The sequence below is a fragment of the Labrus mixtus genome, chromosome 17 (assembly GCF_963584025.1).
Source record: "Labrus mixtus chromosome 17, fLabMix1.1, whole genome shotgun sequence".
Classification (NCBI taxonomy): domain Eukaryota; kingdom Metazoa; phylum Chordata; class Actinopteri; order Labriformes; family Labridae; genus Labrus; species Labrus mixtus.
In genome coordinates, this window is record NC_083628.1 from 4,660,700 (window position 1) to 4,679,881 (window position 19,182).

General features: G+C 38.5%; 2 protein-coding genes across 2 annotated transcripts in view; both read right to left on the reverse strand.

The window, feature by feature from the left end:
- LOC132992056 (transmembrane protein 250) overlaps nt 1–19,182 on the reverse strand; it is a 131,890-nt gene that overhangs the window by 30,978 nt on the left and 81,730 nt on the right. The gene's annotated exons all lie outside the window — the stretch shown is intronic.
- nup214 (nucleoporin 214) overlaps nt 3,613–19,182 on the reverse strand; it is a 53,139-nt gene continuing 37,569 nt past the window's right edge. The window contains exon 36 of the mRNA XM_061061153.1: nt 3,613–3,742. Within this exon, the coding sequence (XP_060917136.1) occupies nt 3,727–3,742 (16 nt within the window). The 3' untranslated portion in view covers nt 3,613–3,726. The remainder of the gene's footprint in view (nt 3,743–19,182) is intronic.

A 19,182-nucleotide genomic window follows, 5' to 3' on the forward strand; every position in this document is an offset into this window, starting at 1 on the left:
TTCAGCCCTGCTCAGAACAGGCTGTTTCTGTGCCTGTTGCTTTAAATGTAAGTGAGCTGTGTTCGACCACGCCCCCTCTGGAATGGCTTGGTGGGCCTGGATGACTCGGGCTTTCTTGCACCGTGCCCTATTGTTTACGCTCAGAAGTCAGACTCAGAGGTCAGAACAAACACCTAGCTGTGGGAGTGTCACCCACCCGGGGGAGGGGTTACTGCCCTTTGTGATGTCATAAAGGGAAAATCTCCAAACGGCCTGTTTGAGCACACATTTTCTAAAAAGTGGAGCGACCAAAAGACGGAGAGGATGGACTTTTCTCATTATTGGGGATTTATAGACGGACTAGGGACACATATTAGTGTTTGAAAAACATGGTGAAGTGTATTTTGCACAAGATGTGACTTTTAACCACGGAAAATGGAACTCGTTACAAATCAAAGACTAAATGAAAACAGCTAAAAGCAATGGTAAAAAGTGACATGTTTGATGTCATAAGGTGGATATTACTGACTCATCAGTGATCTAAATAACCAGTATATCAGCTCTCTAGGTGTTTTTCAAAAGTGAAATGAGACATTCAAAGATGCAGCAGTGTCCTTTACCAGCACTGTTACGGTGTACCTAAAGGGACAAAATAGCATGCGATTAATCGCTATTAAAAAAAAAAAGAATGCATTCATTTCAGAACTTAATTAATCATGATTAACTAGGTAAGCATTTGTAAGGATTTGTAAACCATTATAGAAGCATCTGTAACCAGTGTGCTTCTTTGTTGTGATAGTTTTAAATAATTATGCTGTTACACCCGGATTGATTTCATAGAACAAGTTTATTTTCTCTGTCAAAGAAAAGCACAGACAAAAACCTTAATGGATTTATTTTAACCTTTATTTTACCGGGAATTCCCACTGAGATCCGAAGAACACAGGATAGACCTGGTAATGGTAGCAGACCAACACCATCACAAACACATTAAAAGACAAGATAACACAACATGGGAAAGTCACAATAAAAAAAAACCTCAACACCACATGGGCAATATCACAAACATTTATAAAAATGGTATTCTAACACACAAAGGGTCTTTCGTGAAAAACAACCACATGCCTCAGTTTATGATGCTCTTCAATTTGTTTAGTGAGTGTGTCTAATTTGAGCTTTTTTGGAGATTATTCCATGCCCATGGTGCATTATAAGAAAAGGCAGTGTTTTCAGCACTCTGGGAACTGTGAAGAGCAACACACCTGAGGATCGCAACTGGTAACCAGTAGGACTGAAATAAAGAAGATGACAGTGGTAATCTGGAAGTTTTCCCAGTAAAGCAATACTGCGAAAACTTCCAGATCACCTCTGTAATCATGTCACTTTCCAGCCCGCTCCAGATCCTCTCCCACAGGGAATCCTACAAAAGGGCAATACAACAATGTCACGTGGAAACAAAACAACAAAGAATATCTGGCAGAGAAAAGCGCAGACAAAAACTTCCATTTAACTTCCCAGCCTGCTCTAGATCCTACACAGATTAAATAAAAGTACAGCGTGTAAGTGAGTTTAATGTGGCATGCTGAAATCTTAATGTTCTTTGCACAGCAAGCTAGATTTTATGACTAATAAAAGGACAATATATATGGTATATTTAAATCAAACCAATATACCGAAAGACATGAAAACATTATGGGGAAGAGAAAACATACAGAAAATAATGATAAATAAAGGAAACTTACGCAAAACGATGTATACCTACCTCCCCAAGGGGAGAAGGAAGTGGGCAAAATAGATACAAATAAATAACCAAAGAAGAATTAAAAGGAAGGAGGGGCTGAAGACTACAACGTAAGTACATCATGCAGTCCCAGAGTCCTCTCAAACCAACTTAAAATGGGCAAATGCCAGGTTATTATGTGTAATTATAATAACTTAAAGATCCAGATGCATGTGACTCTGTTACCCTTCTGAAGACATTAAATGTTTTAATAAGTGCCCTAATTTAATGGCCTGAGTTTCATAATTTAAAAAAATCTAGAATGAGTTCCCTGCCATTGCATACATTATAATGACAAACTTCAGTTCATCACGGGTAAAACATATTTCAAACTCCTCTTCAAGATGGTTTGCATACAAAGGACTGAATCACATGATTGGTTTGCCCTGAGCCATGTTTTATGTTTTTGTTTTAAAATCACTGAAGCTCTGATATGGGTACGATTTTCACAGATTGTTTGTAGAGAGTGTATCATGGTCAAAGTGTGGTCGCTCATGTCTGTGACCAGCTTGTGACATTAAGATAAGGGCTTAAAAATCATTGAGTGCATGAAGAGAGCTTAGCAGCAGCTAAAGTTCACAAATGTCTAAAATTCATCAGCCAAGCTCTTACATTTCTGGAGACGTTTTATATGTTTCTTGAAGTTTATGTTAGATTAAAATGATTATGCCAAGAAACTTAAAACGCTTGAGAAGTTTCATTACCTCTCCTTTGACTAGAAGGTTGATGTGTTTTATCTCCCGTGATAGAAAAGTAAATGCCCACAGTTTTTCTCATGTTTAGAGTTAAACATTGAGTTTTCAAATCTGACACATTGCTCAACACTGCAGAGAGTTTGGAAGCAACTTGCTCTCTTGTTTTAGCATGGGTGTAGATAACTGTGTCATCTGCGTACATCTGGATACAAACCTCTGGGCAAATCAGAAGTAAGTCATTAATTAAAAACTAAATAAAATTGGTCCGAGGATCAATCCCTGCGGAACTCCAATATTACGATCAGCAAAAGAAAAGAATGTGTTATTAATTCGGTCACATTTTATAATAACTACACACTATTAAGGGGGTAAAGAATTAGCAAATAATTGTTTGATACTTTATTTACAACCTATAAAGAATTAAAATGTGTTTATATATAGTTTATAAACACAGGTCTAAATGTAAATTTGTTGATTAATAGTTAATCTGTTTCCTGATTCCATATATACACACTCAGGGTTTGTTCGTATGCATTCAGGCTTTTCAAAACAGCACTAAAGACTGCGTCTCTTTGTCCTGGCTCAGTGGGTATCTGGTTCTTTAATTTGTATCGAGTGAATGGGCACAATGTCCAGCATGTTAGAAAAGAAGCCACACTGAAGATCAAGTATGGATGAAACAAGAAGATTGTTGTTGGTGCTGTTTTCCTTGATTTCAAAAAAGCTTTGGATACAATTAATCATAATTTTCTTTGATCTAAATAGTCAATTTTTTTTTCTGGCAATGCACAGACATGGATAGATTCATACTTATATTTAAGAAAACCGTGCACAAGCATTAGAGGTAACACTTTATAAATATACACTATTAAGGGTTTGTACATTACCAAATAATTTGTTGATATGTTATTCATTATCTATAAAGCATTACAACTTATTTATGTGTACGGTAAATTAAAAGATGACATTTAGCAAAGGGCCAAGGTCGGATTCAAACCTACAACTTCTACATGGGGCAGTATTTCGAGAGCTCATCTAAAAGGACTATGTATGCCTTATAAAGCATTTATAAATTAGATTTAAGCCCACCAGAACCTTTAAACTCACTAAAGTCACAGACATCTACTCAACAGATACAAGAGACACATCACAAAGTGATACAGAATACATGTTTTATTTTAAGATGCAATTTAAGAATTAAAAATAGGAAAACACAAACACTGGTTAAAGTATCCCCGGCTGAACGATGATCTTTCTCTCCAACTGATGGTTTTACTGAAAGTAGCTCCTGAAAGAAAAGAAAAATATATGTTTTACCATCCTAAAAAATACACTTACAAATGTGTTCATGTAAGCCGTTTAAGTGTTTCATTAGATACCAAGTGTTTTAAACCTCAGAACTTATAGATTAAACTTGTTATTTATATTGAAAAATAAATCCAAAATCCATGGCACACTGAAAATAAGTGTTATTGTTCGCTCACAATAAAAGACTGAGTTATTTTCAGTGTGCCACGCATTTTTTATATATTTTTCATGGTATGTTCTTGCAACCATGCACACCTGAGAATATATAGACTGTGCACGGGGTACCCTGTTGGCCAATGTTATTAATATCATCGTCTTTTAAAAAGTGACTAGTTTGAACTAGAATGCATTTCCAACTTTCTCATTTATGCACACAGCATGTCCAGATATCGTACATAACAATATAAACTTGTGTACAACATCGCTCAGTTCGGTCCATGCATTAAGAATTATGTTAAATCCCTTTCAACACGGCCTAATAAGTCATCCATCAGCCATGGGATGCCATAACCAGTGTTTGTCTCTTAATCTTAAGGTACATTGAATGTTGAAATAAAACAATATATTCTATATGACTTTGTGATGTGTCTGTTTCCTTTTCCTGGTGAGTAAATATCTGAGACTTTTGTGAGTTTAAAGGTGCTGGTGGGCTTAGATCTTATTTATAAATGCTTTATAAGACAAACAGTAGAGTATCTATTTACACTCACTAACACTTACTGAATGTTTGAATCATTATGTCTGTAACATTCAACTAAATAGATTGTTAATTATTTACTTAAATGACTTCATGAACTCCTTAATAACTGATTTGTAACTGATGTCATAGTTGATTTATAAATGGCAAATTCATCATTTTTAACATGTAGATATGGAATCAGTAAACACATAAAGGCGTTTTTGGACCACAGGACAAACTTTTTCATAGTTTTAGGAACTGTTGGAACCCTACCCCTTTTAATTTTACTGATTCCGCACCGCAGGAACTATGAACTATTTTAGTTCCAAGAACCCTGTTTAGTCTGCTTCAGAGTAAGTACTATGGATAAAAAAGTCCCCATGTTGTGAAGTTCTCAGGGAACTCCCTAGTGGACTCTTCAAAAAGTCCCAGAACTTTTTGGTCTGAAAACTCCCATAGATGCATCCATTAATCAGCTATTAAACATTCATAACTGGTTTATAAATTACATGTAAATAAGAGAAGAAGAAATCCTTTTATTGATCCTTTGAAGGGAAACTCACTTTTACACTCTGTTGTTGAAACATGCTAAACACACACACATGGGCTGAAATACACACACATGCACTAACAGGATCCTACGGACATGCTTTGATGGAGAGATGTCAGAGTGAGGGGGCTGCACATGAGAGAAGAACCCGAGCAGATGGGGGTCGGTTGCCTTGCTCAAGGGCAGTGTTCAGGAAGTGAACTGGCACCTCTCCAGCTCCCAGACTTGGACCGGTACTTGAGCCTGCTACCTTTTGTCCCTACAGACTGAGATACTGCCGCCCCATGCTAATGCTTTGCAAACGCTTAATAGAGTAGTCATAAAGTGTTTCCATTAATGATTGTGCACAGTTTACTTGAATTGAAGTATGACTCCATACATGTCTGTGAGTTGCTAGAAAAAATAAACTTGGACTATTTAGATCAAATAAAATTATCATTAAAGGTATCCAAAGCTTCTTTGAAATCAAGTACTTTCATCCGTACTTGTTCTTCAGTGTGGCTTCTTTTCTAACATTCTGAACATTGTGCCCATTCACTCGATACAAATTAAAGAACCAGATACCCACTGAGCCAGGACAAAGATACGCAGTCCTAAGTGCCATTTTGAAAAGCCTGAATGCATACGAACAAACCCTGAGGCGACACATACATGACTGAGCACAGGACATTTCTAAAGCAGGGCGTTACGTCTGTTTAATGTATCTTTCTATGCAGATGACAGTGATTAAAATCGGTGGGAAGTAAAGAACGCACACACGCTGGAGAGAAAGAATGAAACCAAATCAAGAAAGGATAAAAAAAAAAATGAGAAAATGACTCCAAGGAGATTCTTTAGGCTTTCACAATGAGGGACAAATTAAACAAAGTAACAGCCTGAACTTAAAACATATCTCTTTTTCTCAGTTCAAACAAATCATCAGATCTCAAATACATACAGGAGTTTTTAGACCAACTATACCATCAACATAATGAAAAACAAGGGTGTATCTTTAGTAAAGTTGGTATTCTTTCTATAGAGTTTAAGTGAATTTTATAATCTATAAATGAACATCATAGAATTTTTTCTGGAGGCTTAACCTTCCAATATATTATTACATATTACAGACGATATAAAGAAATTTAATTCAAAGCCTACAAATAATCTCAACCTGTGACGGATATGGTATTAATTGGTTGAATTGTTGAAGTTTAGATATTTACTAGATAGTTTCAGGAGTGCAGATGTGAAACCGGCTTATAAGCCATGTAGTGACTCTGTTCTCGACTCTTTCTAATAGTCATTTGTTTTCTTTTGAATCTTTCAGAGTTTTGCTTCAATATTATTCATTTATAGACTTATTTTTGGATCAAGCTCTTCTTTATACTTTCAGACACTTGGGGCTTTCTTTTGGAAAGGCTTATTTATTTCCTAAAGGCAGCTGGGCACTTTTGTTTCTAGCAAATGTTACAGGAGTAAATGGGCCCTTTGTTTGGGATCAGCAGCAGATTAAAACACATCCGGTGTTCTACTGAGTGTTTAGAGTGTTTAGTACTGATCTAATGATTTGAGACCTTCAATTTAAGAAACTTTTTAAGCGTCTACAGGAACCCTGATATATCTACAAAGGTGATATAAAGGAGATCAGATTAAACAATTGATTTAAATTCTCAGTCTCAGAACTAAACTTTATTATCGATAAAGCTCAAAGGAGCCGCATCTTACCGTATCCTACAAACCCATTATCTTTAGGTCACATAACTGAGATACATGAATCTGATCTTAGTATTTTAATTGCTAGAGGTGGCGCATTAAGCTGAAGAGAAACAGATGTCTCCATTCCTTCTGCAATGCACCATCATAACCAGTGGTGTATTTTTCACGCTCCATAGGGTTTACCCACTTCTAAATCTCCTCTGATTCAAACCAAAGACTGATTGAAAATATTCAGTCATGTGCTGTAATTTTCTTTCCTAGGATGGTGACGCAATGACCCTTCCCTCGACCCTACTCTGTCTCTGATTGGCTAGTACACGCTAACTTAATATGCAAGAGGAGTCTTACATGTCACTGTTTAAAACAGAGGCCGTTTATCCTCTGCTGGACGAGCCACTTAAAAAAACATTTGGGGGGGAAATTAAGAGTAAACCTACTTCTTTAGTCACCACTGACACCACCATAACTCTTTAAGCAGTTCTCAAAGGATTGCAAAGTTATCCGCCTGCTTCTTTTATTTTCAGATCATCACTGGGTTTATAATATTACCACATTTAGCACAGAGGGAAAAAGCTCGCAGTTAATCTCTGAGCTACAGAGATGTCCGATTCCTTAAAGACAGATCTGCAGAGTCACTGCAGATTATGGAGAACTTCGATTCAGACATTTTAAGACAGTTTTGGGATTTAGCCACGGATATATTCAATAAAGAACTGTCAAAATGCAGGATAACCGTGAAGAGGCTGATGAGGTTAAGTGTTACTATTCTTGGATATATTATCTTTATTTGTCCAGAGCCACATGCAAAACAATGTCATATCCTTTTTCCAAGTGAGAAGTTTGTGCGTAGACAACAAGTCAAGCTGCAGTCTGTGTGTCCAGTTCAACCTGCAGCCTCCACTGTCTCTGTTATCCTGGTCACATTCCTGAGCTGCACATTCACAGCTATATTTACTTGGCTCCGAGACCGTGAGTATGTTGCAGTGTCTCCGTGCATACATCCACCTGTCCCAAAGTGTAATACCAAATAATCACAGTGCCACTGTATCTCTGGCTCCACACGGTGCTTTTTATACTCCCACAGTGCCAATGTTAGAGCCGCAATGGCTTCTATCAATCATTGTGATTTCTGAGACAATAACGGGGGCTTATTCAAAATGGATTCAACAATCTGACAGCTGACAAGAAGCAGGATTGTGGCTTCTATCAATGTATTGTTTGGAACAGGACTTGAGTCCCAACACGTCATATAAATAAGTAGATATTCAGAGTAACTGAGATGATGTAGGGATTATAAATTGAAGTTCTGTGCAGATGTCTACTTAAAGACATTCATTAAAGCTATATTGTCGTTAGATGATTGCTGATGGGTCAAAGGCTAATAGTGGAATGCTTTCTGCTCCTTTTACAACCCAGACGGGCTGATTTCCTGACTACAGACGATGCTCGCTGAAGCACTGGTGCCCGATAAACCACATACTCTAAAAGGAAACCAAACCACTTCACAATCCACGTGGTTGGGCGACCTTCTAATTCTTTATATATAAATATGTATATATGCACAAGCTGTAAAAAGAGATTACCCTGGAAGCACCAGTGAGAAATTTATATTTAAGAAATGATATCCAAAATGCAAAAAGGTCTTTGACACAGAATGTAAACTTGTGCTTTATGAAATAAAATATACCAAAAAATGAACATTAAAGTAGAAAGACAGCACAAGATGTTTTAATATGTGGAGAACTTCTTTTTATGTCTGGTCAGAATTATCTTCAGATGCAAATGGAGAACTTAAGATTTATAACCACACATGCACGCACGCACACACACCACTTAAAGGAGAAAGAACAACAAAAGATTTCTATTAAGCATTTTTTTTTTTTTTGCAGTCACAAGATCAGAGATTGCTTTTTGATAGTATGAGTCACAGGGTTGTTTTGATGGTTCCCCAGATTAAATTCAAGACTTGTTGTACCAGTTTTATAAACAGACCAACCGCATGAAACTATAATAAAAAAAAAAAAAAAGGGGGAGAATGAAATACTTTATTTTTTAGCTGTCTCTACAAAATAATGACTACATAACATTAATTCCCTCTGGTCATTAAAATTATGCTACCTGGACATGAAGTGTTGTAAAATGGATGAATTGCTAAGAAACTTGCCTATATGGGAAAATGATCCCCCTACTGCAGTCTGTATTATTAGCTAGGAGTGTTTGCAGAAAATCTGACAGTGACTATGAAAAACATCCATTGTTGCAACCTTATGATTTTCAGTTAAAAGCTTCATATCACCTACCAAAAAGCCACCAATGACAAGAGAAAGTGTAGTGTTGTTAACAGGCCTGTTTGCAGAAATGGCTGGACCAATGAAAGGCCGGTGAATGGGCCCTCCCAGGATATGATTTAAATCAACATATGAACACTCGATCGGTAGTGTTAGCGCTAGCCTCCTGGCTAACATTAGCTCCCTCTGCCTGGCGCTTTTACACCGCAGGTCACACCTACACATTCACACACTGATGCTAGAAGCTGCTATGTAAAGTGACCATCATAATCCCATTCATACACATTCATACACCGCCGACGAGGAAGCGGGAGTAAGTTGGAGTTAAGTGTCTTGCCCAAGGACAAATCAGACGTGTGGCTGCGGGAGCTTGGGATCCAACCCCCAACCTTCCAGTTGAGAGACGACTGACTCTACCAACTATGATGATATGGACCTACCAGTATGTATCTGAAACAAAGAAGTATGGTCGACATCGAAAGGTAAGGCTTGAGACATGCAAATACGTTGCAGACAATATTTTGTCTGAAGCAATTTGTGAAATCATTGTAACCCTCAGAGCCTCTCTTACACTTATATAAGAGATAGGTGTTCAATCTTTACATCAGGACTACATCTGGAGTGTATGCCTTAGCCTTGGATGCGGCAAATATCTGCTTCCTGTTCTGTGTAATGCTATTTTCTATTCAAATTAATGACAGCCATTAAACGGCGAGCATCCCACAAGCAGCTACAGGGGGACTTATAGACAAACTGGAATTACCATCAGTGTAATTACAGCTTGTGATGTAGCTGCTCCCCACTCCTCCCACACTGTGCCAAAGATGGAGTTATAAACTCAGGCATCAAGAGCAGCTCCCGAGGGAGAGCGTCCACGTCCGTTACACAATTAGAAGCTGAACACCTCATCTGACCTGGGCCTGCCTCCTCCGTAATTAATTTCTGTCAACACTAATACCTTAACTGGCATTAATAAAACATCAATCTGAGCCCCCCCCCCTCTTTCATTTCTCTCTCTCGTGTTACTTTAAGGAGCTTTCAAAAGGGCGTTACATTCCAGTGGGATCAAGAAATAGCTGAAAGAAAATCAGATTTGAGGAATAATTTCAATTTAAAGACTTGTTTATTTAAGGCTTTATTTATTCTTCAACTGCTGGGGTATGTGAGTTATCGCTGATATATTTCCAGGACAGGATATTAAAGCCATGCGGTCCGGTTCAGTTTGGTTTGGTACTCATTTATTGGCGTTTCCACCGTCACAAATTGGGAATGGTACCAAAATAAGGGATCTGTCGCTTGCTACTTTTTTGGTACCCTTCTGTTGGGGTGCCGATCCGACCCCAAAGCATTTTGTATTTGCTCCTGACTTGGCTGATTCATTTATTTTAATCTCGGGGTGTGTTGAGAATTGTCAAAAACTTAAAAGAACATGTCTGTTTGATTGATAGCAGCGGGGACAAAGTGTGAAACACAGTGTGAGGCAGTTTGCTTCAACAAAATTCATGGGTGCGGAACGACATGTCTCGTCATTCCACGCCGCTGTGCAACGTGTAGCACCTTCATATATCAACTATAAGGCATGCGGACCGCTGAGAAAGGATGCACTGAGTTTGAGATCAAACGATTTTTTTTAACCCTACTCAGCACCTAATTAAGTAAATAGTTTAGCAATACGTCCAAGTTACAAGCCCTCAAGGAAAACACGTTGACATTTTTATGGCCGCCAGGTTGTTGGACTTCCTAACGGCTGGTGTTGATCGTTTGTATTCTGTAAAAAGGCGATTGTGATAAATGTAGGTTACACATCGAGTAAATATCGTTAAAATATGTTCTAAACATCTGAAGCTTTATGTTTTATAAATGGATTGTTTGGAGGGTCCAAAAGGTGAAGAGCAGTTTAAGGAAAGAGAAGTTTATTAAGTCAAATGTTCCAATTTATGATACAATAATTACAACATCATTCATTACCAATAGATAAAGGCCGTAGTTATGAATAAAAGAGCAATGGTTCATCTTTTGGGGCGGCTGTAGCTCAGGCTTTAGGGACCTGGGTTGGGAACGGGAGGGTCGTCGGTTCAAGCCCCTGTGTGGACCAAATCTGGACATTGGTCTGGTAGCTGAAGAGGTGCCAGTTCACTTCCTGAGCACTGCCGAGGTACCCTTGAGCAAGGCACCAAACCCCCCACTAGTATTCAACAACAGAGTGTAAAAATGGTATTTCCCCTCATGGGATTAATAAGGTATATCATCTTATAAGAAAGTGAACTATGGTCCTTCAAAGATATCAATAGTAAGGCATCAGTAACCAAATACATTTGCAGGTCCTAAATCACTAATTTCAAATATACAAAAAAAAATCTAAATCAAAATGGCTTTATTTAATAACTGTTTTAGCAAAGGCTAAAATGTACAATAACAGAAGCAAAGCTTGGAGACAATCACAGATTGGATACATCGGCTCACACACTGTGGCATTGTCAGCAATGAGATGACGATGATGTTCAGATGTAATTAACCTAAAAGCTTTCTGAGCACATGGCCTGTGATGCACATGATTATCCTCTTTATCCAATCAAAAAAACAACAACATTTGTAACTGGTGGTTTGACCAGATTGCTGTAATAGAATGATGCAGATGTGATAGTTGTGTGTTTGTCTCTGTTTTAAATACAGTACAGTTATTATTTAGATGCACATTAAGCTTTAATGACTAAAAGAAGTATCAGTTTCTTGTTTTGACTTGGTGCTCTGTCTCAAAAGTGCTGTCATAATATTTGTGCAGAGATATTTGCAATGTCTCATCAGCAGATTTCAAGTTAGGAAGGTGCACATCGGTCTGCTGACACCAAAAAGTGTTCAATGAGATTTAGAAACTCGAACTGAAACACTTTCAAAAAGGAAAATTGCATCAATCGAGTCTTCTGCAGAAAACCGAAAGTCAGAAATTCCATCAAAACAACTGATTTTATAAAAACTTTAAGAGGCTGGATAAGAACCTCCTGGGTCACTGCTGTCTACCATGATACAACCTTGTTGTTGTCCGTGACAGACACTGAAAGCTCACACATGTCTTCAGTGCTGTGGAAACAAGGAATGCTCACCTGAGTGGGACATTCAGAGGTGATGCTGAGAGGCCAGCTGTGTTTTCAGCTTGTTCACCTTTTAAAGAAAAACAGCTTTTTGTGGCTTTTTCCCACATCAGTGGTGCAAACAGCTCGTCTGCAATAAAAGACAGATGCTATGATGTCATCATATATTTATAAGCTATAATGGATGGATCAATTACATGGGCAGACAACACACTCCCAAATGGAAGCTATTTTCCTGCTCCTGGTGGTGTCTCATTTTGACCCGATGTTAATATTTAAACATGGGAAAGGAATTTAAGGATGTGGAATTATCAGTATTTAATCAGATATTTAAACTGAAACAAGTCGTTTTTGCCTTGGTACTGTTGAGTTTTCATTTAAGGACGTTTGGATATGGAGTAAAAGAGCTGCTTAGCTTTTGTAGATATCACACACGGGATTATTCTTAGCATACTTGGAGTGTCAGTGTGCTCGGCTCTTACTGTAAACTCTTATAAACTCTTACTGAATGACTGCAGATGATATAATGTAAACTCAAACTGATTTACAAACTAACTTGTGGAAATCTCAAAATTATTTTCCTAAAGGGACTGTAAGGGTTATGAAATAACTTCATTTTATTTATTATGTGGAACATGTAAGATATGGGTAATGTGAAATGTGAAATGTGAAAGTCATTGTTAAGGGTTTGTTGGGCTGTTGTGGATTACTTTTGGTTTTATTGGTTTTATTTGGACCACTGTCAAAGCAGTTTTTTCCCCTGAGAACAACACCTTTGTGGGCTCAATGCAAGGGTAGAATTTGAATTAGAATCCTATGGTATCCTATCTAATCTTTTAGGGACTCATTGAATGGGTATTTTTTTTGTTTTGTTCTGTTTTTCTTAGTAGCTCGACTGGAGTATTTTTTTTTGTATGGTCCGTTTATTTTATTTTATTGGATTTTGCATTTGTTAATGGTGAAGAATGGGGGTAGGACTTGACAAGCCTAGGCTTCTTCCTATCCCTTTTCGAACGAGTCAAATGTGTATTATATTGAAATTGGCTTTTTTATTTTATACAGATTTTTTTTCCATTTGTTTATTCATTTTCATCTATTTTTTTAATTGTTTGAAATAAAGAAATAAAGAATGGGTATTTTTTTAAATATTTTTATCCTTTCATATTGGATCCTATAATTCTAGAGCTCATTAAATGGGTTAATTCTGCATTCATATCGTCTTGTATATATCAGGGATCATTGCATGGGTATGGGTAAAACCCAAAGCCTACAGTAGGATTTGGCTTACTTTATTTGGCAGGGTCTTTCATAAACATGGCAAAAACATATGAAAAGTAAGACTTTTAAATATTACATATATCCCACAATGTGCCTTGGGTTGCTTTTTATTTATTTATTTATTTTTTATACACAGACCTGCATCTTACCTTTTGGAGTGAGTTCACATTTTACTATTGCCATGAGGTCATGAGTAAGCTGTTTGGGAAAACATTCTTCCTGAAAGTCAGCAACACTGCCACTCTACTGACGCTAAAAGCTTCCCCTCTTGACATCTGTGACAATGCCTGACATCCACGATCAACTCTATTAGATAAGACTTTAAGCCCATTCTGCATAATCCATTCACACGCCAAGTCAGTGTTGAAATTGATGTCGCATGCAACCTGTTCATGTCGTGTCACATGTTAATGAAGAAGAGTGTTGACATCTTATGCAGGAGTCTTCCTGTAAAAATGTTGAGACTAAATGGAGTTTGAAATTAAAGCCCTTCAGAATAAAGCTCCTTTGAAGTATCAGGATAAGTAATGACACTGAACTGTATAATCCCAAAGAGTGAGTTAAAGGAAGAGGAGGCAGGTGGATAATTAAAGGTTGCGAGGTTTGGATGGACTTACTGGTACAGTGGCTTTGGGTGTTATCTATCATGCATTATGCTCACATCAGTGCCACTGCACTGCTCAAAGCTGTGCTTAGCATTTGAGCATAAATACTGGCATACAAAGTGATCATGCTCTTATGTTCTGCAACTTAATACTGCCCGTATCTGCAGGAACGTTTGACAGCAGCTAAAAATGGGACAAACATAGCTGAAGGTGATGAGTGGCACACAATTAAAAAAAATTTGATCCACACTGGCTATTTATATCTCAGAAAAAAAATATGTCAGCCAAACCAAAAACTTGGAAATGGGTGTATCCAGCTACCTTCATTACGTGTGGACTGAGCCAAGAATTAACAGGAGATGATAAGCAGGAAAAGTTCAAAACTGTCCAAAAAGAGAGACGTTAAAAAAGATTAAAAGCCTACAGTCATGCTAGGAGCTCAGTGATGGGCTAAATGCTAAAATTAGCATGATATCTACTCGCAGTGTCAAGGCTGTTCTGCTGATGCTGAGCTGTTCTGAGCTAGTTTTAGCATGCGAAAAGTTGCTGATGCATCTTAAGTGACATTTCAATCTGATGATGGTGCTCAAAAAAAGACATGCATACTCATACTGGGGGGGGGGGGGTTCATAGCAATCTAGAGACGTGTTTCTTTTACAATTAGTTTAAAAATCACAAAATGTCAACCTTTGGGCGAAGCCAGAAAAATGTAGGGGTTCACCAACGTCATTACGATACATCCTCTGGGAAACATGTTTATAAAATTTGATGGCAGTCCCCAGAGGTATTAGACAAGATGTGAAAACCTTCACCTGCATATCAAAGAAGTCCCAGATGGCAAAATCATTAAAAGTGTTTTCACACATGTACAAAACTTTGAGGGTGAGCAACATGTGTCGGCAGAAATTTTCATCCCGATTTCTTCCCAATTTTTTCCAGTCTGCCCCCTAGTGAAACTTCAGAGTGACGTTGGGTTGAGCCGATGTGTGAACGTAGCAGGAAGTATTAAGGAAAATTCACCTGAGCCAGTAAGGGGCTGTGGTGACATTTGGATTACCTGATTATTGTGGGATGTTGTTGATGTTTGTGTGTGCACATCATGAAGTCGCTTCTTACTCTTTTCTGCTCAGCACTATGTTTTCTTACACTTGCTGGGTGATAATGTCAATATGTCCAATAAGTAGCATTAATATGAAGGCAAAAACTGTTATGGTGACAGACTGTCACCTTGTCTGCCATCGTGGATTTCCAGAGCACCTTTTTTTTCCATCATGTCCTGCCACATGAGACCCCCCCCAAATCTCCCCGTCTGACAGTAAAAACTTCACGCTATTATGGACATCAGCAACTCAGTTAGATTACAAGTTGAAGACTGTCCGGATATTTTCTAGAATTTTTTTGAGTGCATGTGTGAAAGCAGCTTCAAAGTCAAATCATGTTCTCTTTATCATGAATATTTGCACCAAACTTTATTGCAATGTCAGACCAACAATGGCATCCCTAATGGAAGCATGTAAGCATGGTTTAAAATCTTGTATTGAACTTAAATTAAAGTCAAGTGGTCCTGTTTTGCTGCTCTGCAGAGAAAGAACAACTCAACTGTGCAAAAGCCAATAACCAAAAACACAGGCATATGTCTCCTTTCCCCTCCCTAATTATCTGTCCAACTATTTTCTTGTATAATACACTTTTTAAGAAATCACCTCAAGTATTCCAATCTCTTCATAATAGTGTGTTTACTTGCTAGTTGTGAGGCATGGTCCTGCAAATAGGGGTTAAGCCTTAGAAAAAAGTGATCCGCAGTGCACCACCAAGTCAGCACAATGTGGAGAGTGAAGCGAAACAGAGGGTGAGGTGTCCCCCGTCTGTTAGTGGATTATTGGATTTGGATTATCTGTGCAGGCAAAATTACCCATTAGGGAAAAATGTAGCATGCTCTCTCAGAAGAGCTGCAGCGGAAAAAACACACAGGGTAACACATATTCAACACAATATTTGTTAACTAAACAATCTGACTGATACAACGTCCTCAGTATGGGGGATATTAGAGCGACCAATGCCTGAAGACCCATAAGACGCACACCCTGGGGAGTGCAGGGGGCATATGTAGACGTGATGAATATGTCAGCAGAGCAATACATGATGTGCTCAGACACCGCTAATCATTACTAACTTGGAGGGTGGGGGAAGGTGCTAGGGGGGGGGGGGGGAAACAGAATAAGTGTGGGGGTTAGGGGGAGGGGTGGTCGAGCTATTTTTATCTGGACTACATGAAGACAGCTGCCATCGTCCACAGTGTTCAGAAGACTTTTTTTTGTTGTACTTTCATCCCTAAGAATAGAATTACTGTCAACTTTGAGTATTTCATTTATATTTGGGAAATAAAAGGGTACATAAACGTTTTTTTTATTGTGCTTTAATTCTTTCATAAAGTCCAGTTATGGAGCGGGTGCTGAAATCTCAAAGGCTTATCGGCTTACGCTCACAGCATTACAGACCTTTGCCTCGTAACTGCCCGTGTGCCTCTGTAGTCTGTCAATGTGTGGCATCCTCACCCGGATATCAAATAGATCTGATTGTGGTTGAGATAAAGAGCATAAAACTGCTCATTATGCACCTTTGACCAATAAGTGAAATGACCCAAAAGATAAAGTTGCTTTAAAGTTGAGTTGTTTTGATACTGAAACTATTTTATCAGCCTCTGATTCTGCTACCAGAAAAGACAACAGTACTGTTCTTTGATCCTGATACCTATGCCGATAACAGTATCGGTATCTGCCTTCATACTGGTCACCATACCGATAATGGTATCTGTTCGAGCCAATGCTATTGATGCTATGGATGCACCGATTCATCCTACAAATCGATATAATGCTGCCATCTAGTACACCTAACTACTGACTCAGAGAAGAGGTTGATTTTAGGCAGGTGGAAGTCACATGCTGAACAAACGCTGACTTGTTTTCATTGTCAAACATAAGAGAAAAAAATGGTGGCCCTCTTCGTAGGAGTCTTACACCAAAAGAAGTCATGAAACAAACATGGGCATCTAATATCGGCAATCGGCTAAATCGATATTTCAAACATCGGTTTCTATATCGGCCCTGATATTACCAATCGGTGCATCTCCAATTGATACTTATATCAATAATGGAATTGTATCGGACTTCGATGCTAATATGAATATCCAACAGTATGAATATCAGACATTGATACGGACACCTATACTGGTAACTGTATTATTTCTGTCTTTAATACTAATATCTAGACCAATAACAGTATCGATATCAGAGAGGTACACGGTATCGGCCAATCATCATGTCTATGTATTGAAATCGAAATCAGGATAGAAGTCCGGATTTCCTTTCAGGATAGGAGAAAAGTTAAAGGTAGATCCAAAAGACAGAATGTAATACACATTTAAACGGAATTATCGCCAATAGAGCAAATGTTGCAACTGATTTAATCTGCTAAGAACTATGTGGGAATGTGGGTTTGACCGTTTGAGCAGGTGGGTGGTTGAGGTCACATTTTATGACCCTGACATTCCCGTGCCACTTCAGAGCGACCCGGACCTCTGCCATCCCCGCCTGCCGAGAGACGCCAGATAAGGGTGGACAGAGTGACAGTGACATGCTCCAAATCCACGAGCCGGGAAAGAAAATTCTGTTGATGGCGGCCGAATGCCACAGCAGCAAGGCTCCTATACGGGCTGAAGATCCCCATCAGCATTCTCCCACAGGCCGACATAGCTCTGCATGCGAGTCAATGAATTCTTTACTGAAGATGGAGGAATGAGCTGCATATCAAGGAGGATTTAGCATTAATTAGTGAACCATCTTAACATGGCCGGAGGCATGCTGCCATGTTACTCTTTACGCCACCTCGAATTAAACTGTGTTCAGTTGATCTGGTTTATATTCAGATTAGATTTCCTCTGTATTTAAAAAAAATCATTCCCTGTTTTTATCAATGTGCTATGATCTTAAAATACAAGGTTTGCTGATAATTAAGTTGAGTAAAAATAAAAAAAAGATTAAACCTTAAAAAGGAAGAATGTGCGACATTGTACACATAAAAATAGCAGAAATCAAGTATATTTATGTAAATGTCTTTCTGAGTCGTGACTGTCTACAATAGTCGTTTTTGAACTGCATGAACTTCTTCATAGTTCTAGGAACCGTTGGAACCCTCCTCCTTTTTCTATCCATTCCCCAACGCAGGAACTATGAACTATTTTAGTTCCTAGAACCCCATTTAGAGGAACCTTTTAAAGCTCCTGCTTCAGAGTAGGTACCATGGCGGTGGGAACGTAGACGGACAAAAAAGTACCCATGATGTGTTGTTCTCAGTGAACTCTCTAGTGGATAGTTCCTCTTCAAAAAGTCCCCAGAACTGATTGGTTTGAGTGAGAAGCACAAGTCCTGCTGGCTGTGTTGTTGTCGGAGCCGTGTTTACATCAAGTTCATAAGGACAGGACGGCCGATATCCGGCTTGTGTATAAAGCTGTTTAAAGGCTTTATTTGTAATTTTTCACACTTAAATATAATATAAATCAAGTATATCCTCTGAAAATAACTCTGTGAGTCATGACTGTCTACAATGGGTGTAACACCGGAGTCCCACTGTCTGTGATGTTTTCAGAGTCCTATCTTCACTTTGTTTACATCGCCTGGACGGCCGGTTGACTCCTCCCCTTACGTATAAAAGTTGTTTAATTGAGGGACTAGAGAAAAGAAGAATAACATACTGTACTCACTGATTAACTGTGTTTCTAGATCACGCTCATTTCAGGTAAATTTACATGCAGTGTGAAGATACGAGCATAATAAAGATCGCTAGCATTAGCATGCTAACACAACAATGCAGCGCAAGTTGTTTTGGTTTCATGCTGGTGCCCTAGGGGCGACATCTGCTGGATCAAAAAATCGCATATAAAACCTTTAAGTCAAGGACTAAAGGAAAGAAGAAAAACATACTCACTGCTAATTTGGATGTAACGTAAGAGTTTTTGGATCACGGTCATTTGGTGTCAATTTTTGTTCAATATGAAGCTACGTGTCAACTAAAGAGCGCTAACATTAGCCTGCTAACACAACAAGTCCGCCGCTTGCGCTCGACGCCTTGGTGTGAACGTTGGAGGTGTGTCTCTGGAGGAGAGCGGAGGCATCAGTATGGTGGAGGTTTGGCCAAACAGCCGTTTGTTTTAGTTTCATGCTGGTGCTCAATGGCGACA